The sequence below is a fragment of the Anneissia japonica genome, unplaced genomic scaffold (genome assembly GCF_011630105.1).
Source record: "Anneissia japonica isolate Jap-2015-1 unplaced genomic scaffold, ASM1163010v1 scaffold17412_len611537_cov169, whole genome shotgun sequence".
NCBI classification, from domain to species: domain Eukaryota; kingdom Metazoa; phylum Echinodermata; class Crinoidea; order Comatulida; family Comatulidae; genus Anneissia; species Anneissia japonica.
The window spans coordinates 100,529-121,967 of NW_022695890.1; the positions used below are offsets into that span (position 1 = coordinate 100,529).

The 21,439-nt window shown below is 35.5% G+C and overlaps 2 protein-coding genes across 3 annotated transcripts in view; one reads left to right on the forward strand and one right to left on the reverse strand.

The window, feature by feature from the left end:
* Nucleotides 1-262: 262 nt before the first annotated feature.
* Nucleotides 263-8,435, forward strand: LOC117101588 (mucin-5AC-like). 2 transcript variants are annotated; one of them, XM_033241568.1, is made up of 10 exons: nucleotides 263-466; nucleotides 690-734; nucleotides 991-1,275; nucleotides 1,870-2,118; nucleotides 2,893-3,576; nucleotides 4,020-4,751; nucleotides 5,184-5,948; nucleotides 6,199-6,423; nucleotides 6,703-6,969; nucleotides 7,472-8,435. In XM_033241568.1, the coding sequence occupies exons 1-10, from the start codon at nucleotides 421-423 to the stop codon at nucleotides 7,672-7,674; spliced, it is 3,501 nt and encodes a 1,166-aa protein (XP_033097459.1). In that variant the 5' UTR covers nucleotides 263-420; the 3' UTR covers nucleotides 7,675-8,435. The 2 variants fall into 2 exon arrangements, with proteins under 2 accessions (XP_033097459.1, XP_033097460.1); XM_033241569.1 differs by lacking the exon at nucleotides 1,870-2,118.
* A 4,043-nt stretch (nucleotides 8,436-12,478) lies between these two features.
* LOC117101589 (polycomb protein SUZ12-like) overlaps nucleotides 12,479-21,439 on the reverse strand; it is a 20,072-nt gene continuing 11,111 nt past the window's right edge. Inside the window, exons 9-15 of the mRNA XM_033241570.1 lie at nucleotides 19,687-19,843; nucleotides 19,004-19,236; nucleotides 18,351-18,508; nucleotides 16,412-16,504; nucleotides 15,768-15,873; nucleotides 14,591-14,670; nucleotides 12,479-13,762 (exon numbers count right to left, since the gene is read on the reverse strand). Of these exons, the coding sequence (XP_033097461.1) occupies nucleotides 13,480-13,762; nucleotides 14,591-14,670; nucleotides 15,768-15,873; nucleotides 16,412-16,504; nucleotides 18,351-18,508; nucleotides 19,004-19,236; nucleotides 19,687-19,843 (1,110 nt within the window). The 3' untranslated portion in view covers nucleotides 12,479-13,479. The remainder of the gene's footprint in view (nucleotides 13,763-14,590; nucleotides 14,671-15,767; nucleotides 15,874-16,411; nucleotides 16,505-18,350; nucleotides 18,509-19,003; nucleotides 19,237-19,686; nucleotides 19,844-21,439) is intronic.

The window sequence follows — 21,439 nt, forward strand, 5'->3', positions numbered from 1 at the left end:
GGAACACCGTTTATCAGTTTACACTCGTCCATTCCAACGATGGCTTGGGTGAATTGCACGTGATAGAAAATTGACACAATATCATAATGATCCATAAACAATGCAACAGCTTTACAAGTGATCCTAGACTGAATCAGGCTTGGTTTCCATGCTTTAACAATAATACCACACTATGATTTCAGATAATCTAGAAATACCTGGTATTTCTTGTAGATCTTAGCAACATGTTATGTGCCGTTGGTATGTCTGCAAGGATTATATATACCAATGGATTATTTGAACTTACGAAGTCGCACTGGACATTTGGTCACCGGTAGTATATTCAGTAAAGGCCTTTCTTCGTGGTTTCACAATACATGATCATTTGTTAGTTAAACATAGGCCGCATACATTCGTTGTAAAAAATTGTACACGTTCGACATGGACGACCGTCTGCGAAATGCCTTAATGCTGGTGCATCTCATAGGTAAGTGGAATTATGTGCTGGCTTATACTGTAAAGGTAAACTGACGAAAACAATTTGAAATCAAATTAATGGTGATACATTGATAAGCACATTTGAATTTCTTATGAGCATGTATGACACTCGATTTGATTTTGTCAACTTAAGCTCACCTAACGTATTGTATTGTCATAACTGAACTAGACAGATTATTTGACCTAAAGATTCTTTTAAATTTATATTACAGCAGTAAATGTAGTAAGTATGCCGACAACTCCCGCTGCACAAAGAAGTAAGTTTATTCACATTTATGGCTAAAGTGTATAGAGGACGTAGGCATATGGCTAAATTGGTACTACGGGATAATACCGTAACTGGTAAAGAGAATCATCATTATCATCACTTGAACAGTAACGTTATTACTGTTGTTACAATAATATTATTATTTATTATTATTATTATTATTATTATTATTATTATTATTATTATTATTATTATTATTATTATTATTATCTTTTTTCATTATCGTAATCTACACATAATTCCAGGTTATGATTGTACTGGTAAAATACGGGATGTTTATTACGCCGACCCCGTTGATCCATCATATTTCTTCACCTGTGTCGGCCCCATTGCGTTTGCACAGAGATGTAACCCTCCCTACCTCATTTACTACGAGGACCGAGGCTACTGCGACTATCCCAGTTTTAACGAAGAAGATACAGTTACTACTTTTACCGAAGTTTCTACTGATGATGATGTTGAGGATGGAACAGCGATCACGAGTTTGATCCCTGAAGAAACGACATTTGCATACGAGGATGTTTTCGAGGGTGGGTGTATTTGCCAGTTAACATGGTCATCTCTTCCTAAATTAAGTGTTTAATATACAAAATAACGGTGTTGGTTAATCAATTCTTAATGTGGATTAGTTATATGACACTAGTCTTGATAACGAGTAGTTGCAGAGATTCACCAGACACTTTTTTCCTCAAAAGAAATATCCCATAAATTAAAAAAGCTTTGATGAATACGATTATGACATTATAGGCCTATGCTATGTTCATATATTCGCGTACTATTATTATCTTTGTTTATATTGCCTTATAAGTGTAAACCTTCCCAAGTATATAGGCCTCTTTCTTACCGTTAAGGTACATATAGGCCTACTGTAAAACCATGGACCTATTAATAAGATAGGTCCATGGTAAAACTACCCAGAAACGTTTGGATCACTTATGAAAAAAAATATTCGTTTGGTGCACTCCAGATTTAATTGTCTCATGACCACTAATCTGCCGAATTAGCGCTGATGGCTAGGGTTGGATAGACATAGTGTATAGTGGATTTTATATCACAATAGTACAACGCTAAAATAAAAACTTATCGATGGGCTAATACTGATATAATACTAATTGTGTTTATAGCATTTACCTGTGAAAATAAGGAGAACTTTGGAATGTACAAAGATCGTGAAAATCCAAATAAGTTCTATTGGTGTGTACATGGTTTTATTCACCACATGGATTGTCCACCCGGTCTAGTTTTTGATCCACCGACAAATGCATGTCAATATGAATTAACACCCACCACAGAAAAGAATGACGTTGAGATGAAATCCGCTACAAGTAAACGACCCGTGACAACAGCAAGGCCAACACGACCCAAAGATGACCGTAAGCCAATAACTCATCAACAATTAAAAATTGACTGTTAAAATGCACATAATGTATTAAATTCCAATAATACACAGACAACTAAATTTTCAATAACTAAAAGATACATTTGGTTGTAAATGTAAGGGTCTATGCGAAGAATATAGGAAGGGTATTTTGCATCTGTAAAATCCAGGTACAACTGATGTTTCTAAGACACAAAAGCCATATTTGACAAAAAAAAAAAAAAAAAAAAACAGGGGGAACCAAAAGGGGAAAGGATAGGCCTAGGCTAGCCCCCCCCCCCTCTCCCGGAGCCTGGCTTTAATGGACCATTGGGAATGTCAATTAACTTTAACATCTCTGGGCCAGGAATACGCGCTTGTCCTAAAAACACACGCTGTCGTGTTGTGGTACCTTGGCAACCATGGGGACGAGGCTTAGCGCAACAGACGGTCTATTGGTACGATGACTTTTCATTCTAATTTTGAATTGGAAAGTTGATACAACAGGCTTAGTTTACTTTAATATTTTATTTGTTATATATTTCTTCTTTACCTATCTTTGCTATCCTCTAGGGCCCAGCAAAATACAATATTCAAAAAATAATGTATATTTTCCTTACATCAGAATGTATTAGGCTTTGTGTATGGGGATGTACCGAAGGCATGGATTTAACAACTGGTGTTGAAAAACGATAGGTTTTATTAGGCTTTTAGGTTAATTTAAGAAGAGAAATTCCCACCTCTGCCCTATACTTAAAATTCATTTCAATTAACTCAATTATTTTTGTAGCATTCGTATGTCCTGAAGACGGCAAAGCGGGACTATATTCTAACCCATACGATAGATCAACATATTATCAATGTTCTGAGACAGGGCGTTTTTGGCTAATGCTTTGCCCATGGTCATTAGTGTTCAATGAAGCAGAAAATATATGCGACCACCCTACAAATTTGCAATACACGACGACAAAACTTGAATATGAACCTACATCTGTGATAATCGAGGAAACAACCGAAGCATCAACAACCGAACACGAATACGAACCGAAACCCGGTACCCACTACGAGGGTCACACTGAGACAACTGAAGCACCAACAACCAAACACGAATACGAACCCAAACCCGGTACCCACTACGAGGGCCACACTGATACAACTGAAGCACCAACAACTAAACACGAATACGAACCCAAACCCGGTACCCACTACGAGGGTCACACTGAGACAACTGAAGCACCAACAACCAAACACGAATACGAACCAAAACCCGGTACCCACTACGAGGGCCACACTGATACAACTGAAGCACCAACAACTAAACACGAATACGAACCCAAACCCGGTACCCACTACGAGGGTCATACTGAGACAACCGAAGCACCAACAATCGAACACGAATACGAACCGAAGCCCGGTACTCACTATGAGGGACATGTTGAAATAACTACTGAGGAAAATGACGTTTCATTTGAAAGTGAGTAACAATAATTAGTGGTTAAGTATAAAATATATTTTGAAACTATTCGCATTCGAATATGCACACAATGATGTCAAGTTAAAATTTAAAGCTTGTGTTAACAAATAAACAACAATATTATAGAATATGACTCGTTTTAAATTCAACAAGTGCTAACTACAAGATCATTGGTGGTCTGTAATCTATATGTGGCATTCGTTATGAGGATTTATAGCCGCTTTCTTATTTTAGATGCGAAAAAAATAATCAGGCATTAGCAGTATTTGTACTCTGGAACCAGGATTTGAAGGGAAATATCTTAAACCAAGTTATCTACAGCTCCATTCAAAACAAAAGACCGTCTTTACTTGGAAGCAACTGATGCTTTCTTGTGAAATATTTAAAATACGTCTATCATGTGTAACCTTAAATAACTAAAGTATTGTGTTACTATATTTCAGCTTTGTGTGCTTCAATTGATCCAACTTTGATATTATTCGCTAACGATGAAACGGATTGCCAGGCTGGTTTAATATGTATCAACAACGTAGCCAACCAGTTTAAATGTCCTGACGGTCAATGGTTCGTCGCGATAAATGACGGCAGCGGAAGTTTTTGTCCATATGCCGGTACTGTTGAGCGTGAATGTAACGGATATGGTCAACAACTAACAACCATGCATGAATACGAACCAAAACCCGGTACCCACTACGAAGGTCACACTGAGACAACTGAAGCACCAACAACCAAACACGAATACGAACCAAAACCCGGTACTCACTACGAGGGTCACACTGAGACAACTGAAGCACTAACAACCAAACACGAATACGAACCAAAACCCGGTACTCACTATGACGGTCACACTGAGACAACTGAAGCACCAACAACCAAACACGAATACGAACCAAAACCCGGTACTCACTACGACGGTCACACTGAGACAACTGAAGCACCAACAACCAAACACGAATACGAACCAAAACCCGGTACCCACTACGAGGGCCACACTGAGACAACCGAAGCACCAACAACCAAACACGAATACGAACCTAAACCCGGTACCCACTACGAAGGTCACATTGAGACAACTGAAGAACCAACAACCAAACACGAATACGAACCAAGACCCGGTACTCACTACGATGGACATGTTGAATTAACTACTGAGGAAAATGATGTTTCCTTTGAAAGTTAGTAACAATAATTAGTAGTTACGTATAAAATATACTATGCTACTATATGCATAATAGCCATCTAATGATGGGAAGTCAAAATATAAAACTTTTGTTAACAAATAAAAACAATATTATAGAATATGACTCCTTTTAAATTCAACAAGTGTACTAACTACAAGATGAACCATTGGAGGTCTGTAAACTATATGGGGCATTCATTATTGAGGCTTTCTTTTGTTAGATGCGAGAAAAATAATCAGGCATTAGCAGGATTTGTACCCTGGAACCAGGATTTGAAGGAAAATATCTTAAACCAACCTACAGCTCCATTAAAAACAAAAGGCGGCCTTTACTTGGAAGCAACTGATGCTTTCTTTTGAAATATTTAAAATACGTCTGTCGGTCATGTGTACCATTAATAACTAAAATATTGTGTTACTATTTCAGCTTTGTGTGCTTCAATTGATCCAACTGTGATATTATTCGCTAACGACGAAACGGATTGCCAGGCTGGTTTAATATGTATCAACAACGTAGCCAACCAGTTTAAATGTCCTAACGGTCAGTGGTTCGTCGCGATAAATGACGGCAGCGGAAGTTATTGTCCATACGCCGGTACTGTTGAACGTGAATGTAACGGATATGGTCAACAACCAACGACCAAACACGAATACGAACCAAAACCCGGTACCCACTACGAGGGCCACACTGAGACAACCGAAGCACCAACAACCAAACACGAATACGAACCAAAACCCGGTACCCACTACGAGGGTCACACTGAGACAACTGAAGCACCAACAACCAAACATGAATACGAACCAAAACCCGGTACTCACTACGACGGTCACACTGAAACAACTGAAGAACCAACAACTAAACATGAATACGAACCAAAACCCGGTACTCACTACGACGGTCACACTGAGACAACTGAAGTACCAACAACCAAACATGAATACGAACCAAAACCCGGTACTCACTACGACGGTCACACTGAAACAACTGAAGAACCAACAACCAAACATGAATACGAACCAAAACCCGGTACTCACTACGACGGTCACACTGAGACAACTGAAGCACCAACGACCAAACATGAATACGAACCGAAGCCCGGTACCCACTATGAGGGGCATATTGAAACCACAGAACTTCCATTTTTTCTAACATCAACCGAATCGAGTTTTTCTTCTGAATTTGTAATTTTAGGTAAGCTATAAACGAAGTAATTACTGTAGTTGTTAACGATTAACGAGTATTTACTCTTCTATTTTAGTAAATTCATACTCAGTTTATCCAGAATAGTGGAAGTGTGCACAAAACTAAATGTGTTGAATCAAACTCCGATCTCCTGCAGTTTTATTGTTACATTGTTCATGGAATTGGCCATTGGAATTTCTTATGAATACATTTTAAGAATTGGAAGACAATTAAAGATCATTAATGTTCATTTTAACAGAGGCTTTATGCAACGCAGAAGATCGCGATATAAGAATTTTCTATAATGATGTGGAAGACTGTCAATCAGGCTATATTTGTGAAAGTCGCCAGTTAAATCGAATCAGTTGTCCAAATGGTAATTGGTTTTTAGCAATAAACGACGGAACCATGGTAACGTGTGCTCTTGAAGGAACAGTTGAAAGAGAGTGCAGTCAATCATTTCCTATAACTACACAAATGCCAGGCAAGTATTAAAACCGAATGTTAACATTATTTATTTATTTATTTCCACGGTACATAAATATATAAATCTATACAAATATATTACAAATATTGAAAAACAATAAAAATCCGGGGCCACACAAGCCGTATACAAACAAGGGGAAAACAACACCAAGAAAACAGCATTTAAATTTTGATAGAACGAAACCTATCATCATCGTCAGTATTAATAGTAATAATATTAGTAGTAGTAGGCCTACCAGCAGCAATGGGCATGTCCTATTATTATTATTTTCTACAGATATGTGTGCACTACCTGAAAATCATGGTAAGATGTTCGAAAATGACGATGATTGTGGATCATTTTACTTCTGTGTCTTCGGAGATAATATCAGTGTTGACTGCGTTGAAGGTTTATGGTTTGTTGGAGAGGAACGAGCAGCAACGCTGGACATCAGTTCTGGTTGTGTCGAGCCTGAATTAAGCGGTCGTATATGTGATCCAGAATCGGGTCGTAGCCAGACGCAATTAACGACTGAGCAGCCAACTCAAATTGCTGAAGACGTATGTAAGTAACTATGACTTATATATCTAGGTTTTTTTTTATTTGAAATACACTATGGAGAACCCATGTAGTTCCGGAACGGATGGGTCCTTCTGGTGATAACTTGGGTAGTATGTCATTTCTAAGTAGGCCTATGTATTGCGCATTCTTTGTCGTACAACATTCAGTGGAATAATCGTACCATGGCAGGGAGGTTTTATACCTCCTTGACAATTGTAACTAGCTGAAACACGAGAAGAGCAGCGATAGAATTGATCAGAAAAGAGAGAAAAAGACCCTCGCGGTTCAGCGTAAAATACGACGGTTACCACTTAACAATAGGACACATATAAAAACTGGAAACTCCGATTGTAGAGTATTTATTTCGGAGCGACTACAAGATAATTAACGGAAGTCTATTTGAGATATGATACACATTTATCCTTTGTCAAGAGTCGTAGGAAACAAATTCGTGTCTGTCTGAGAATATGTCAACTAAGTGTCATTTTTTCCTTCTTTCCTCTAGTATGTGTTGGACGTCCAGACCAATACCATGCTGTCATTTTGAATGATTGCTCACAGTTCTTTATTTGTTATAACGAAGTCTCTCATCTCGTACAGTGTGCTATCAATACATGGTATAATCCTGATTATGATCCAGAAACGGGAACACCCAGCGCATGCGTAGATTCCGTCCCGGCCAAAACGGAATGCATCACTCCAGAATAAAATTCCAGTGAAAATAAGTGTTTAGTATTCAATGTGTATACACCTACCTTACGTTTATAATAGAAAGAGGCCTATACTAAACTAACATTTCATATCTCGCAAAAAAATAGTATAAAACATCGAAAAAATATACAAACGTTTCCAAATGGTCGATATAAAAGCAGAACACTCATACATTTTATATAAAAAACAAAACAGCTTCATACAGAGGGTGTATTTATTTATCTATTTACAAAACTATAAAACAAGGATGCTAATTTCTTCTTAATAAGTGTTCCACGCTGAGCAAAGATGACCCAAAAGTTCTAAAATTGGTTTTCTTACACACGAAATGAACACTTACAATAGCTCAAAAGCATGTCAAACACTCAGAACCAAGGGACTATGTAATTTCTGCTTCTTAAATTTGGAAATTTCCATTCTCTCAACACCTTAAAAAACCGTCTCAAAACATTTTTTCCAACATTTCAATTCTGTTTTATCCCCAAACAGGACACTGAACTATAGCGAACATATTACATTTCATTACGATTGTATCTATTTTCGCAGTCGTGTATTCGTAATTTTTTGTATGCAAATCTAACGAAAAGTTGCGAAATCTCGACAATTTTATCGTCTAATATATTTATTAAATGTATTGTACTTCCTGATTCATGGTACTGATTACTTATTAATATATTATATCTACACTAAATAGTATTTATTGTCCAAGTATGATAATAAAAATGGTATTACTGTTCAGTAAATACCAGTCCAAAGAACGTGATATGTTTTTTATTGAAGTGTGTGCAATCCTAAGCACTGAAGATTACCTTTGCTTACCTTGGCAATGCAGTTATAAACAAGAGTCCTGAAACAAATTTCAAATTACCTCAAGGAAAAGTAAATCGGATGCTGTATTACAAAATATTAAGAGTATACGGAATGGGAATTAAACAATGAGAACACTTACAAGAGGCATATCTTGGAAGCGTTCTTGATATAAAAGATATACCGCGAGTGAAGATAAATTCTAGTATTACTGTACCAGGTAAGTTTACCCTGAGGTCTCCACTTAGTGGATAGAGACAACGTGTTTACAGTAATTTGCTCAATGCCAAAAAGAAACGGATAGCGAACCCACGACCAAGAAATAAATGTTTGATTTTCATTTGAAGGATAAAACCTTCATAGTACCGTACGGTACTGTATTATATGTAACAGTAGATCAGGGATGTGGGGTCTAGCCGGCCAGTGGCCTAAAAAATTTGTCAACATTTTTTGTTAAATGGAGATAAAATATTCAATATTTTGTCGAGTAAAACTGCTTTGAAAAAGCATTTTCACCGTCTGAGAGTGCCATTTCCGAGCGTCTGGAGGGGCCTATTCTTAAAATTTGCTCCAAAGGCCACCAACCCTTAGGTGCCCCTTTGATGCACCTACCCATAGAGTCCAGTAGGGCCCTTGGTCTATAACACCCTGATCCAAAAGGGCTTTGTTGATACATAATAGCATAATGCGTCCCTGACATCGACTGTAGGACATATATCATATTAATTCAGTGGGGGTGCATGGTGCCCAGCTGGCCAGGACCCCCTACATTTGTAAACTTTTTTTTTAAATGGAGATAAAATTTTAAATCTGAATGAGTGCCATTTCCAGGCATCTAGAGGTGCCATAATCATAATTTGCTTTACGACTCCCAGTATAGAATAGACTATGGTCCTTGAGTCTGGATCCGCCCCTGCAGAGCCTGCTTCATACTTACAATGGTGACAGGTAGAGGGCGGGGTTGTGAGCAGAGAGAGCGCAATTTGTGGTTGTTCTGTCAAACAGAAAACAAATGTTGGATGAATATATCCAACCTGGGTCGAAATTGGTAAAAATATGCTATAGCAAACAAATATCATCGCACTCGAAATTTCAGGCTTGAAAAAAGCTATGTAGTTCACTTAAGATATTAAAATACCACGCACAATCCAAAAAAATTTTGAGCGAAGCAATATTGTTAATCAAAAACTACTAGGAATTCGAGATAATGTTATAATTTACATGGGAATTCAAAACAAATTAAATCAATATAGAATATGTGTGCTTCATCAACAAATTGTGTTCATTCAAACATCTGCTTGACTTCGTGGAGAAAAAAATACAAATACAACAAAAGATTTACCATGCAGTAACGAAAATTAATTTAAACACTTTTATCTGGACTTTACAATAATGGACATTTTCAAAGTATCAATATGATTATTGTTCAACATTGATTTTAAAGAAAATCTAATAAAAATCATATCACGTTTCGTTGAAGTTGACAATGACGGAATTTCGAATCTAAAGAACAAATAATTAAATATAAACTACAGCTGTTGTCTGCTAACACCCACGACTAAAGTCATGAGATGTTTTGAAATTTAAGGATACTATTCTTAATATATACTTTAATAACCGGTCAGGAGCTTTTCATTCTTGCACATAATGTTGGTAGCGCAGGGAAAAATATCAAAGTGACACCGGAAAATATAGCTTCCTAAGAACACAGCTATTTACTAAAAGATGATATATTATTTTAATGTCTAAAATAACCATGGACGCTCAGCAGAAATAACACTTTCAGACATAAAATTATTACAATGTCTAAAATAACCACATATGCTTGGCGGAAACAACACTTTCAGACATAAAATGGTTTGTGGAGAGTGTATATTTTTTTTAATTTGTTTTTACAAATAAGCTTATCCAGCATCTGGTCGAAAAATATGGCAAAATATTTTAAGCAGACGAATGTCATCGCACTCTGTATTTCAGACTTTCAACAAAGAAAAAGCTATGTGGTTCACTTTTTAAGAGAAGAGAATCTCACGCATATTCCAAATAAGCTGTTAATAAGTTATTAAACAAATTCATATTGAATAATGGATATTTTCAATTCAGTATCAGAATAATATTAATACTGTACTGTATTGTATTTTATTTTTTATCTCTCACCCTGAAATTCGCCATGGCGAACAGTGCCAACGTCTGGATCCGCGCTTGGTGTGCACGAATAAAAACATTCAGATGTTAGTGAACATCAAACTGGTAAAAGAAACAATGTCCATAAATTCGAAACAATATAATCTACCGATGAAAAATGTATGTTGGCCATGCTTTGGGGATCTCAAACATTTATGGGATAATACAAAATGAGTACTGTATATAAAACATCATAACGATTATGTTTTTCATGAGTAGAGAAGTGCTTGTCATTTGTGGTTCACACGAACATAAACAAGAAGCAAATTTTTTTTTCCAATCTTCGGAAAATTCAATAGATACACAAATGCAAATGTTCTGCAAACAAGTCTCAAGAAGCTACATGATACAGTAAATTATTATTTATTTGTTTATTCAACATTTCCTGAGGGTCCCTATCTAGCATAAGCTAAGCATAATTGGCCCCTTTTAAACAAGTAAAAACATTTATAGTACAAAAAATTCTTACAACACAGAATAGGGATTTAGCTCAGGATTTTGTATTTTTGACAAGCATTTCTAATGATCACCTGCAGGTAACATCTCTTTGGGTGACCTTTAACTGCTACCATAAAACAGAAACTGGACATAAGTCGAGTGGCGAGAGACGATATTGACAGCAGCAACCTCTTACAACAAACATTTTTTTTTTTTGACAAACCAAATTAGGGAGAACATTAAAGCCTGGATTACATAAAATCGCTACACTGTTGCTACAGATTTTTCACTGCAGCTGTTGCACTGCATAGCTTTTCCCGACGCAATCAGAAAGGTTTCCCAATTCCACTCACCAATCAGCGTCCCCGACACTGTGTAGCGATTTTATTCCAACTAGGCACAAGATCAGAATATATAATGTTCAGGTAAGAAAAGTCATGTGTTTTGCCTTTAAACCTTCATTTAAATATATTTAAAATGGTTCTTTGACCAAAAATAGACCCACATATTTTTAGTCACAATACTGAAGTGGACGGAGTTTTTATTAGTGGCTGAAAACCTTCGGAATACTAAGCAAAGTTAAATAAGTATGAAGGATTTTTGTGCACTTACTTTTAAACATAGTTCTTTGGATAGTTCTGAGCTGGCGTGCCATACATTAAACATGGCCACTGCGTATATAATGTCTATGGTTTAAACAACTCGCATAATTTGTTAAATTTAGCAATTTGACAAATAAGTTCAAAGAATCTAATTAATTCAATCATCCTGATTACTATACATTTAATTGAGTAAAAATATTGTTTCGCCTTTTCTGTTTATTTACAAAAAGCGCATGAAAATAAATTCTGGAAAACTACTAGCCTACTATTCATACATTATAATTCATTTGTTGATGCTACATGTTTATCGCGGTCAGAATCTTTTTCACATGAGCCTGAAAAAATAATAGAATTTTTAAAAATTATTAACTATATAAATTGGAGTGTCACTTACGAAAATCAGAAAAATACCAACCCAAATTTGTTGAAGTAAATTGAGAGAATATCTTAAAAAACTTACTTAAAACACTTTTAGTAAAGCTCTGTCCACACTATCAAAAACTATGCCCATATATAGTCATGATGTGCCCATATATAGTCATGATGTGCCCATATAGTCACGATGTTGCCCATATATGGTCATGATGTGCCCATATATGGTCATGATGTGCCCATATATAGTCACGATGTGCCTATATATTGTCATGATGTGTCCATATATGGTCATGATGTGCCCATATATAGTCATGATGTGCCCATATATAGTCACGATGTGCCTATATATGGTCATGATGTGCCCATATATGGTCATGATGTGCCCATATATAGTCATGATGTGCCTATATATGGTCACGATGTGCCCATATATGGTCATAATGTGCCTATATATGGTCATGATGTGATGTCATCATGACTATGTTTCGGCATGCCACATGTTTTTGTGAAAGAAAATGTTATAGTCTGGACAACAGGGCTTTACTCAATTCTGAGATCATTATTTTAATCTCTTAAAATTTAGAAGCATCCAAGCTTTATACATTAGGTATTTCAAAATTTATTTCTTATTTTAATAATAGATTAGATTACTTACCATTTAAACTAATAATACATTTTGAAATTACTTATCATGAATATAATTCAAGAATTGACAAACCCTTTCAATTTACCCATCTTCATGTCATTTTCATGTCGAATTAGAATTGGTTTTCTAGGCTTTATTCTTCAGAATAATCTTCCTCTTAAATTAAAATAAGCCCTTTCTCCTTAACTTATCAGAAGATGTCAATAATTTCTTCCATTGATCGTTTGTCTTTGTCATTAATATTGTCTTACTATATAAGTTCAAATCCGTCTTCGTCGTAATTAAATTGAGATTTTTCCTAGATATTTTTTTTATCTTCGTGGATTTGTCCTATTGTAGTACAGCAGTTAAGTTATAGTAAAGATGTAGCAAGTCTGTTTAGCTGTGCTACACTCTTAGTCTTCTTTTATATGTTGTATTGATATTCAACAATCATAATAAAAAATATTAATCAACTAATCAACATTTTCATTCTTAAAAATGAATATAAATTGGCAAAATAGCTTGCAAAATATTGAATAACAGTCAAGCCCAGCTAGACTTAATGTCTCAGGGAATTAGTTTTAAGACATTCTGACCTCTAAGGTCATAAATTTCCTGACCAGCATGGTTGTCGTGTGCATCTAGTTCAGATGCTCACAAAATAGTTTAGCAGCATATAGTGTATCGTTATCAGCACCATTTGATCAATATCCAAGGCAACGTCTTATAATGTAAACATAATTTGCATACAGGTGCTTCACTAGCAACTTAGTTCACAGCAGAGACTTCCATTGGGGCCTCACTCGGCCCCGGAGTCTCGGGTTCAACAGTTAATTGCTGTGTATGTTTAGTACATTCTTTGGCAGCATTTCCAACCTTATTCAGCTCAGCCATAATGCTTGTGATGAGTGATGGTTGGATGAGGCTAAAGTCAAATAGGCTCACCATGTGCAGAAGGAAGTTATTCCTGAGACCGCGCTCAATCAATTCCTCTCCGTGCTCTTTGACAAACAACCTGCACGCCCTTGGTATCAGGCTGTCTGCCATAAAACTAGAAAAAAATTGAGCCAAACAAAATGAGTTGATGAGGCCCTGGAACCAATATCCGTACTGTATTCTTAAACTACTGTATAATATTTTAATAATTAGTATCTGTATCTTTGGAGATTGAAAACAGATATGTCTAGACAGTTTTTAAATTGGTTAAGCAGCATGAAACCTTCATTTTAAAAAATGCAAAAGAATTACCCACAAAGTCCAAAGAGATTAAAATAGAGTGGGAAACTCTGGTGGTGAACTGGGCAATACACCAGAAGACATCCTTTTATATTTTTATAGAGAACGCTGCATAGGTCATATTACAAAATGACCCAACTGCTTAAACCATCTTTTTTTCCCGAAAGATGGTGCACTATTGAAAACTTCACTTCACAGCTGAAATACAAGAGCAGCAGCTATGGAACCTGGAACCATGTATCTGAAGATCTGCATGGTCTAGCACACAGTCAGTGGCTATCACCAGTTTACCTATGCTGTCCTCATGTGGCATATGTCAAGATATCTTAATTTCATTTCAACATTTATTCAATTAAATCCATCAAGCAAACGTAACAAAAGTTTTTCTGGGTTTTTTTTTTTCAAACTATATGGAAATTTACAAAATTAAATAGATTTAGATTATTCCAAGCAGTTTTTAAAAACATAACTTGTCTTGAGATTACCCTTAATAAAATATAATATATATATATTCAATAATATTAATAGTAGTAAAAATAAGCAAACATAAAATAATACAGTAAGCCAATGAACAACAAAAACAGTTAGGAAAACACTTTTTTTTAAACAATTGAGATTATGAAAAAAAATGAAAAAAACTTACTTATTTTTCAGAACATGCACATTCCATAATTTCATAAGTTCTTTTTCACCTTCATTAACATCAGTAAATTCATCAATCATCTAAAACAATATATAAAAAGAATAGGCTAAAATTCTTTTACAATGTAGGATGATGAAGTATATGGGAACATAACACAAATTAGATACTGTACATAAAATTTTACAGTGTGGACATAGCGCTTTAAAGAATTTTGTTATGTCAAAATATTAAAGTACAATATATATATATATATATACATATATATATACATATATATATATATATATATACATATATACATATATATAAATACATAGTGATCAGAATTATTGATGCAATTGATGCTATTCCACGTATGCCTTGGCTATAGAATGGTTGACAGACATGAAAGTACTGACACTTTGACTTGATTGAGGCATTGAATTTTATTTGTATGAAATTTTCGGTAGCACCTGCTACATTCATCAGCATATGTATGTATGTGTGTGTGTGTATACTGTCTCTTATACACATCTAGATGTGTATAAGAGACAGCTATTATGTTGTTACTCTATAATATTATTATCAAAATCCTCGGTATTTATATATTATATATCCAATGATATGAAGTGGCAATATAATGTGCAGACAATTGTGAAAAGGGCACAGAAAAGAATTTATATTTTGCGTAGGCTTAAATCGTTTTGAATGCATCCGACTATAATGATGTCATTTTACAGATCAGTAATTGAAAGCATCCTAACATTATCTATAACCGTGTGGTACGGGGCGCTACCGAAAACGACATATATGCCCTTAACAGAATCATCAGGATTGTAACGCGTATCATTGGTTTGGCACAAATGCCTCTGGAGACCATTTTCTGTGATTGGCTTCTTAAAAAGGCAGAGGCTATTAAGGACGACCAAACTCATCCTGCCTCAAGTCTGTTCCACCTGATGCGCAGCGGTCAACGTTTTCGATCATTAAAAGCCAGTAAGGCCAGATTTAGAAATAGCTTCTTCCCTAGAGCTTAGGGCTCTAAATTGTAGGTAAATTGTTATTTTTGCACTCTGTTTCATTGTTTGCATTTGTTCTGCCTTTTGGCCTCGGTTCTACCAACAGAGCAAAACAAATTTCTGTTCTCCTGAAAAATGACAATAAAATATGATTGATTAATTGATTTTATTGTACTTACCATACTCGTTCTTTCTTTTAGCCAGGAGGGGTCAATTTCATCCTCACTGTCTATGTCCATTTCTTGTGGTGTTAGAGGCTGTAAGGTGTGAGTATGGTGGTAAACTCTGAAAGATTTCAAATGTTCACAAATCACATCTTACACTAAATTTATTTAGTATTTAATAACAATAATAATAATAATAGCAATGATAACGATAATAATATTAATAATAATAATAATAATAAGGTGGTAAGGTGTGATGTAAAGTGTGAGTATGGTGGTAAACTCTGAAAGATTTCAAATGTTCACAAATCACATCTTACACTAAATTTATTTAATATTTAATAATAATAATAACAATAATAATAATAATAATAATAGTAATGATAATAATAATAATAATAAATTTTAGTCAACAAAATCTCTCCATGACTTTAATCCCTAGTACCGTTCACTGGAGAGTTTTTATGGCTTAGTACGGCCAAAATCAGGGGTTGGCAATCAAGATAACATTATTGAAACAAGATAGAGCTACTGCAGTAGTGTTGGAGAATAGTAGTAGAAATATGAAAATAGGAACGTATTTTAGAAAAAGTTATTAGACATTAAATACAGCATAATTTATTAATTAAAAAACATTTGATTTAATATTCCTGACTTACCTATTATGACCTGACACAAGTGGTCGATGACTTACAAGGTCTCTATCTTCACCATCCAAGAATTCATTGAGGCTTGGTGGTTTTCTTTGGTATCTAGAATAGTAAAGAAATGAAGTACATTACTCATTATCCAAAGAAATATGTACTTACTTAATTTTATAAGCCAAGTGGTTTACAGCACTTGGTTCTTGTAACATTACTACTATAAGTATTTGGTATGGCATTATGGCACTACTTCGTACTTTGTTATTAGTACTTTGTGATACTATTGGTACATCTGTTACCACTTGGTACTTGGTGTTGCTTAGTATTTCAGTTAGCACCTGGTACTTGGTGCTACTGTTCAGTACTTCTGTTACCAATTGGTACTTGGTGCTACAGTACTTCTGTTACCACCTGGTACATGGTGTTGCAACTTTGTATTTAAGTTAGCACCTAATACTTGGTGCTGCTACTTAGTACTTTTGTTACCAGCTGGTATTTGTGTAGTTACTTAGTATTTCAGTTAGCACCTGGTACTTGGTGCTACTACTTAGTACTTTTGTTACCAGTTAGTATTTGGTGTTACTTAGTATTTCAGTTAGCACCTGGTACTTGTGCTACTGTTTAGAACTTCTGTTACCAATTGGTACTAAGTGCTACAGTACTTCTGTTACCACCTGGTACATGGTGTTGCTACTTTGTATTTAAGTTAGCACCTGGTACTTGGTGCTACTACTTAGTACTTCTGCTACTACTTGGTACTTGGTGCTACTACTTAGTACTGTTGTTACCAGTTGGTATTTGATGCTACTACTTGATAATTCCATTAACATTTGGTACTTCTTGTTACTACTTAGTACTTTTGTTACACCATGTTATTTGATGATACTACAATCATGTACCTTGTACTTCTGTTATCGCTTGGTACTTGGTGTTACTACTTAGTACTTCAGCTACCACTTGGTACTTGGTGCTACTACTTTGTACTGTTGTTACCAGTTGGTATTTGGTGCTACTACTTGGTACTTCCATTAACATTTGGTACTTCTTGTTACTACTTAGTACTTTTGTTACACAATGTTATTTGATGTTACTACAATCATGTACTTTGTACTCCTGTTATCGCTTGGTAGTTGGTGTTACTACTTAGGACTTCTGTTACCACTTGGTACATCTGTTACCACTTGGTACTCGGTGTTACTACTTAGTACAGTAGAAACCCTTATTTACGAACCCCGATTTAACGAATTCCCGATTTTACGAACGTAAAATAAAGGTGATGACGTCATAAAAATTTAAGCGAAAGATTAAAAAAAAAAAAATCCTGCTCGACTGTTATTAGCATGCATACAACACAACACACCATACTATACAGTACTATGTAATTCTCATATTCTCAACATAGTGCTTGATTGTTTTATTGAATGATCAATATATATAATAAACAAGTATAAACAAGTATTTATGGACATTGTGTTGGAGTAAAATCCACAATCTAGGTATTTAAGAAGGTAAAAATGTCCAATAAAAACAAACTTGTGTAGGGCCTAGAGTGGGATCAGAATGCTTACAAGCTGCCTACTGTAGGCCTAGGCCCCCTCAAACTTAGCTGCGTAAGCCTGTAGGCCTAGCCTGGGCCTAGTTTATGCCAGTGTAAGTAGTACCAGTGCAAATATATAGGAATTTGGGTCAACCCCGATTTTACAAATACCCGCATTTACGAACGGCTCTGGACCCGTGCCGTACGTAAATGAGGGGTTCTACTGTACTTAATACATTTTTTTTTTATTTATTGAATAAAAGAATTGTATATATCTTAGGAACCAAAAACATGCTACTGCATTTAAACAGCAGGAATCTTCAAAATGAGTTCACACTTTGGATTTTTTCTTTTTGACAAACCTGTGTATCAACGGATCCATTCATTTACTAAAAACAGGTAAATGAAAGAGCTTACCGCATAACAAGTACTTGAGTTACAGGAGTCCTGCGGCAAGGTCCATTGCGACTGAAGGCGTAGCCCGTATGTGAGGTAAGATTCTGTGGATTACCGGCATATGACCCATCGAAGTGCTCATTTAATGTCACATCTATACGTGTGTTTGGCTCACAGGGCTTATTTTAAAGAAAAAAAAGTATTCAATCAAGTTATGTGTCATCTATATCTTTAATCAGTTTTACATAAAGACCAATGGTAGAGGGAAGGTAAGCTTGTTGAATTCATGCATAAATCTGTTTATATTAAGTTATGTAATGTCTGATAATTCAATTGTGAAAGTTGCTTTGGAATTCTAAAATGAACATCAAATAGTTTAACATCTTACTTTTTTATATATTTTTAATAAATGTTAATGTTAGTTAGATTGAATTTTAACTTCCCAGAATTTTAGCTCCCCCTAATTTTAACTTCCTCTTTTGTATTGTAAACTTGTATTCTTGCCTATTTTATTGTAATGCAAAAGTGAACATATTTTTATAGAATTTTCACAATATAAATGAATAAATTATTATTATTACAATATATAATTCAATTTGTGAAACAAAAATTGAAGTGAAATAAAATGCTGGATGTTAGTAAAAGTTTGGAAAGAGCTTTAGTTTTGAACTTACAATATATGTGAAGTTGAAACGACTATGGCAAAGAGTGAGATGCTTCAGAAGTCCATAGAGTTCCATGCAATTGAGGGAACACCATGGGCAGTGCATGTCCTCCCTAGCTTCTGTCTGCTGCTTTGTATTGTTGTTGTATAAGAATTGGTAAAAGACCCGATGCCTCTTCTTTTCAGACACCCTCTTCAGGTCTTTGCCTAGTTTCTCTACTACTGCTTCCTTATTCTTGATCTCTGTATAAAGCATTGGTAAATATTGTTTTCAAACATATAGTTGCACAAATAAAATATATGAAGGTTAACCACCACTCCCATGGTAGGGACCATGCGAGTGTGGGGGGGGGGAGGCTAGGGTACATAGAATTTAGATCAAAAATTAGCTTATTTGAAAGTACCAAGTTCTCCTCTTTCTTATTTCTTTTCATTTCTTCTCTCTTTTTTGTTTATGGGGCCATTTTCCTCATTTCCACACCACGCACCACAATCCGCCCCTGTGATGTACTGTCTATATGGTGTACTCTTTTTTATTAATTATTTATAATTTAATTGGAAAATGGGAAAATATTTTCTTTGGCAATTAACAGAAGTATAAATAATACATTCCTATACTATTTGGCTAGATACTTTTTTGTACTAAAATATTTACATTTAACAAAAGAAGACAATAACAAATTTAAATGTTACCTGCTATTTCCTCTTCATCATCTTCCGTATCCATTCGATGGTTGCCATTTTGTATCTTTGATGGAGGAAAGTTTTCAATTCCGTTCTGTTCCTTGTGCCAGGTGGAATGGAATTTCAAGACTAGTCCCTTGTTGAACAACTCAAGGGGACGAACACTCTAGTTTGAAAGAAAAGTTTCAACAACCATGCAATTGCTGTAGTTTCAAACACCCTACACTACCTCAGAAAAAAATAAACTCTCTTGAACGAAACTAACCTATGACTGGGCTCAGTTAGTCACATTTGGTGGGCCTGTTAGCATGACCGTTCATGCGAATTAGGAAGAAAATAATGCCCCGTTTCCTAATTGACCCCTTGCAGACTGGTGTGCAATGCCGTAACCATCACCCCAACTTAAGCCCTCTCCAAACTATCAAAAACTGTTGTACCCATATATTCATGATGTGCCTTATATAGTCATGATGTGATGTCATTTATTTATTTAAAATGTTGTGTGCCCATATACAGTCATGATGTACCTATATATGGTCACAGTATGATGTCATCATGATCATTTTTAGGCATGTCACATGTTTTTATCAAATCAAATTTGATAGTCTGGACAGGACTTAACTATCCCCTTGCAACATGTCATCCCTGCTCTAATTAATAATAAGATCCTCTCCTGCTTAAAGTGATGACATCACATCATAACCATATGTGGCGATGTCAAGCAAAAACGGTCGGAAGTCGGAAAAACCAATTTTTATTTAACACCATCAACTGAATATTTACATTATAATAAATAAAACAGTGAAAAAAATATTCAATTCTGATACTTAGTTCTAAAGTTATACCGATTTATATAGCGCGAGGTTAGCAGTTACTGTTTTGAAGAAACGGCGATAAAACTGATGTTTATAACGCCCAGTCGCTGGCAGTGCGCTCAGCGTGTAGCTCACTCACATGTGTTCGGTGTCTTCGATACTTTCTTAACAACGGAGGTGTTACCATTGACCGATTGAAATGAAATTTCGCAGAAACATTGTACATAATGTATTTTATAGCTGTACCAAGTTTCATGTACTTACATTCATTAATAAATGTGATATTACTGATTCAAATGTGATGGTCGTTTTTACTGTAAACAACCGGAAATCGAACACTGCGACCTTCAAACCAGTGCGTTAAACTATTACAGAACGCGTTTTATTCGTCGTCAACTTTATCAAGTCTGTGTTCAGTATAGCCCATTTTTCATGTACCTGTACTACCGAATTTTCTTGTGTAAAAGAAACAGTATTATTGTTTTATAATTATTGCAGCAGTAAACAAGTAACTTCGAGCTTCGATGAAAACATGTAATGCGCACTACTACCTTGCCGACGCTTCCATCGAAAACCCAAGCGACGGGGTCTTAGACACGCCCCAAAAATGGTCAGCTGACTGGATTAGACCAATCAGCATGCGTGTTTCCGTTTGTTGCTAGGCCGCTTCCGAATTGTTTACAGTACCAAAACGACTGTTTTGATTGGTTAAATAATTTGTGAGGATGAACTGACCAATCAAAATTGTAGCTGACATTCTAAGCTTTCCAACGATATCAAACTTGACACGAGTTTGACCCCGGAACACGATTGAAAAAAAACAGTAATTTCGTGAGTATTAAGCCACAATCGCACTGGACTTTTTTTGGTAATACTAACCAACACGTTGGATAGTTTTACCATAATTAGTCCAGTGCGAACAGCACAGGAAGTTTACCTGACAGGAA

What these genes read in the sequence shown, in the direction of transcription:
- LOC117101588 (XM_033241568.1), top strand. Translation starts at nt 421, where the DNA reads ATGGACGACCGTCTGCGAAATGCCTTAATGCTGGTGCATCTCATAG. An exon ending in AAATGACGTTTCATTTGAAA is followed by an intron (nt 3,577 to 4,019) that starts GTGAGTAACAAT and finishes ACTATATTTCAG; the next exon opens with CTTTGTGTGCTTCAATTGAT. An exon ending in AAATGATGTTTCCTTTGAAA is followed by an intron (nt 4,752 to 5,183) that starts GTTAGTAACAAT and finishes TTACTATTTCAG; the next exon opens with CTTTGTGTGCTTCAATTGAT.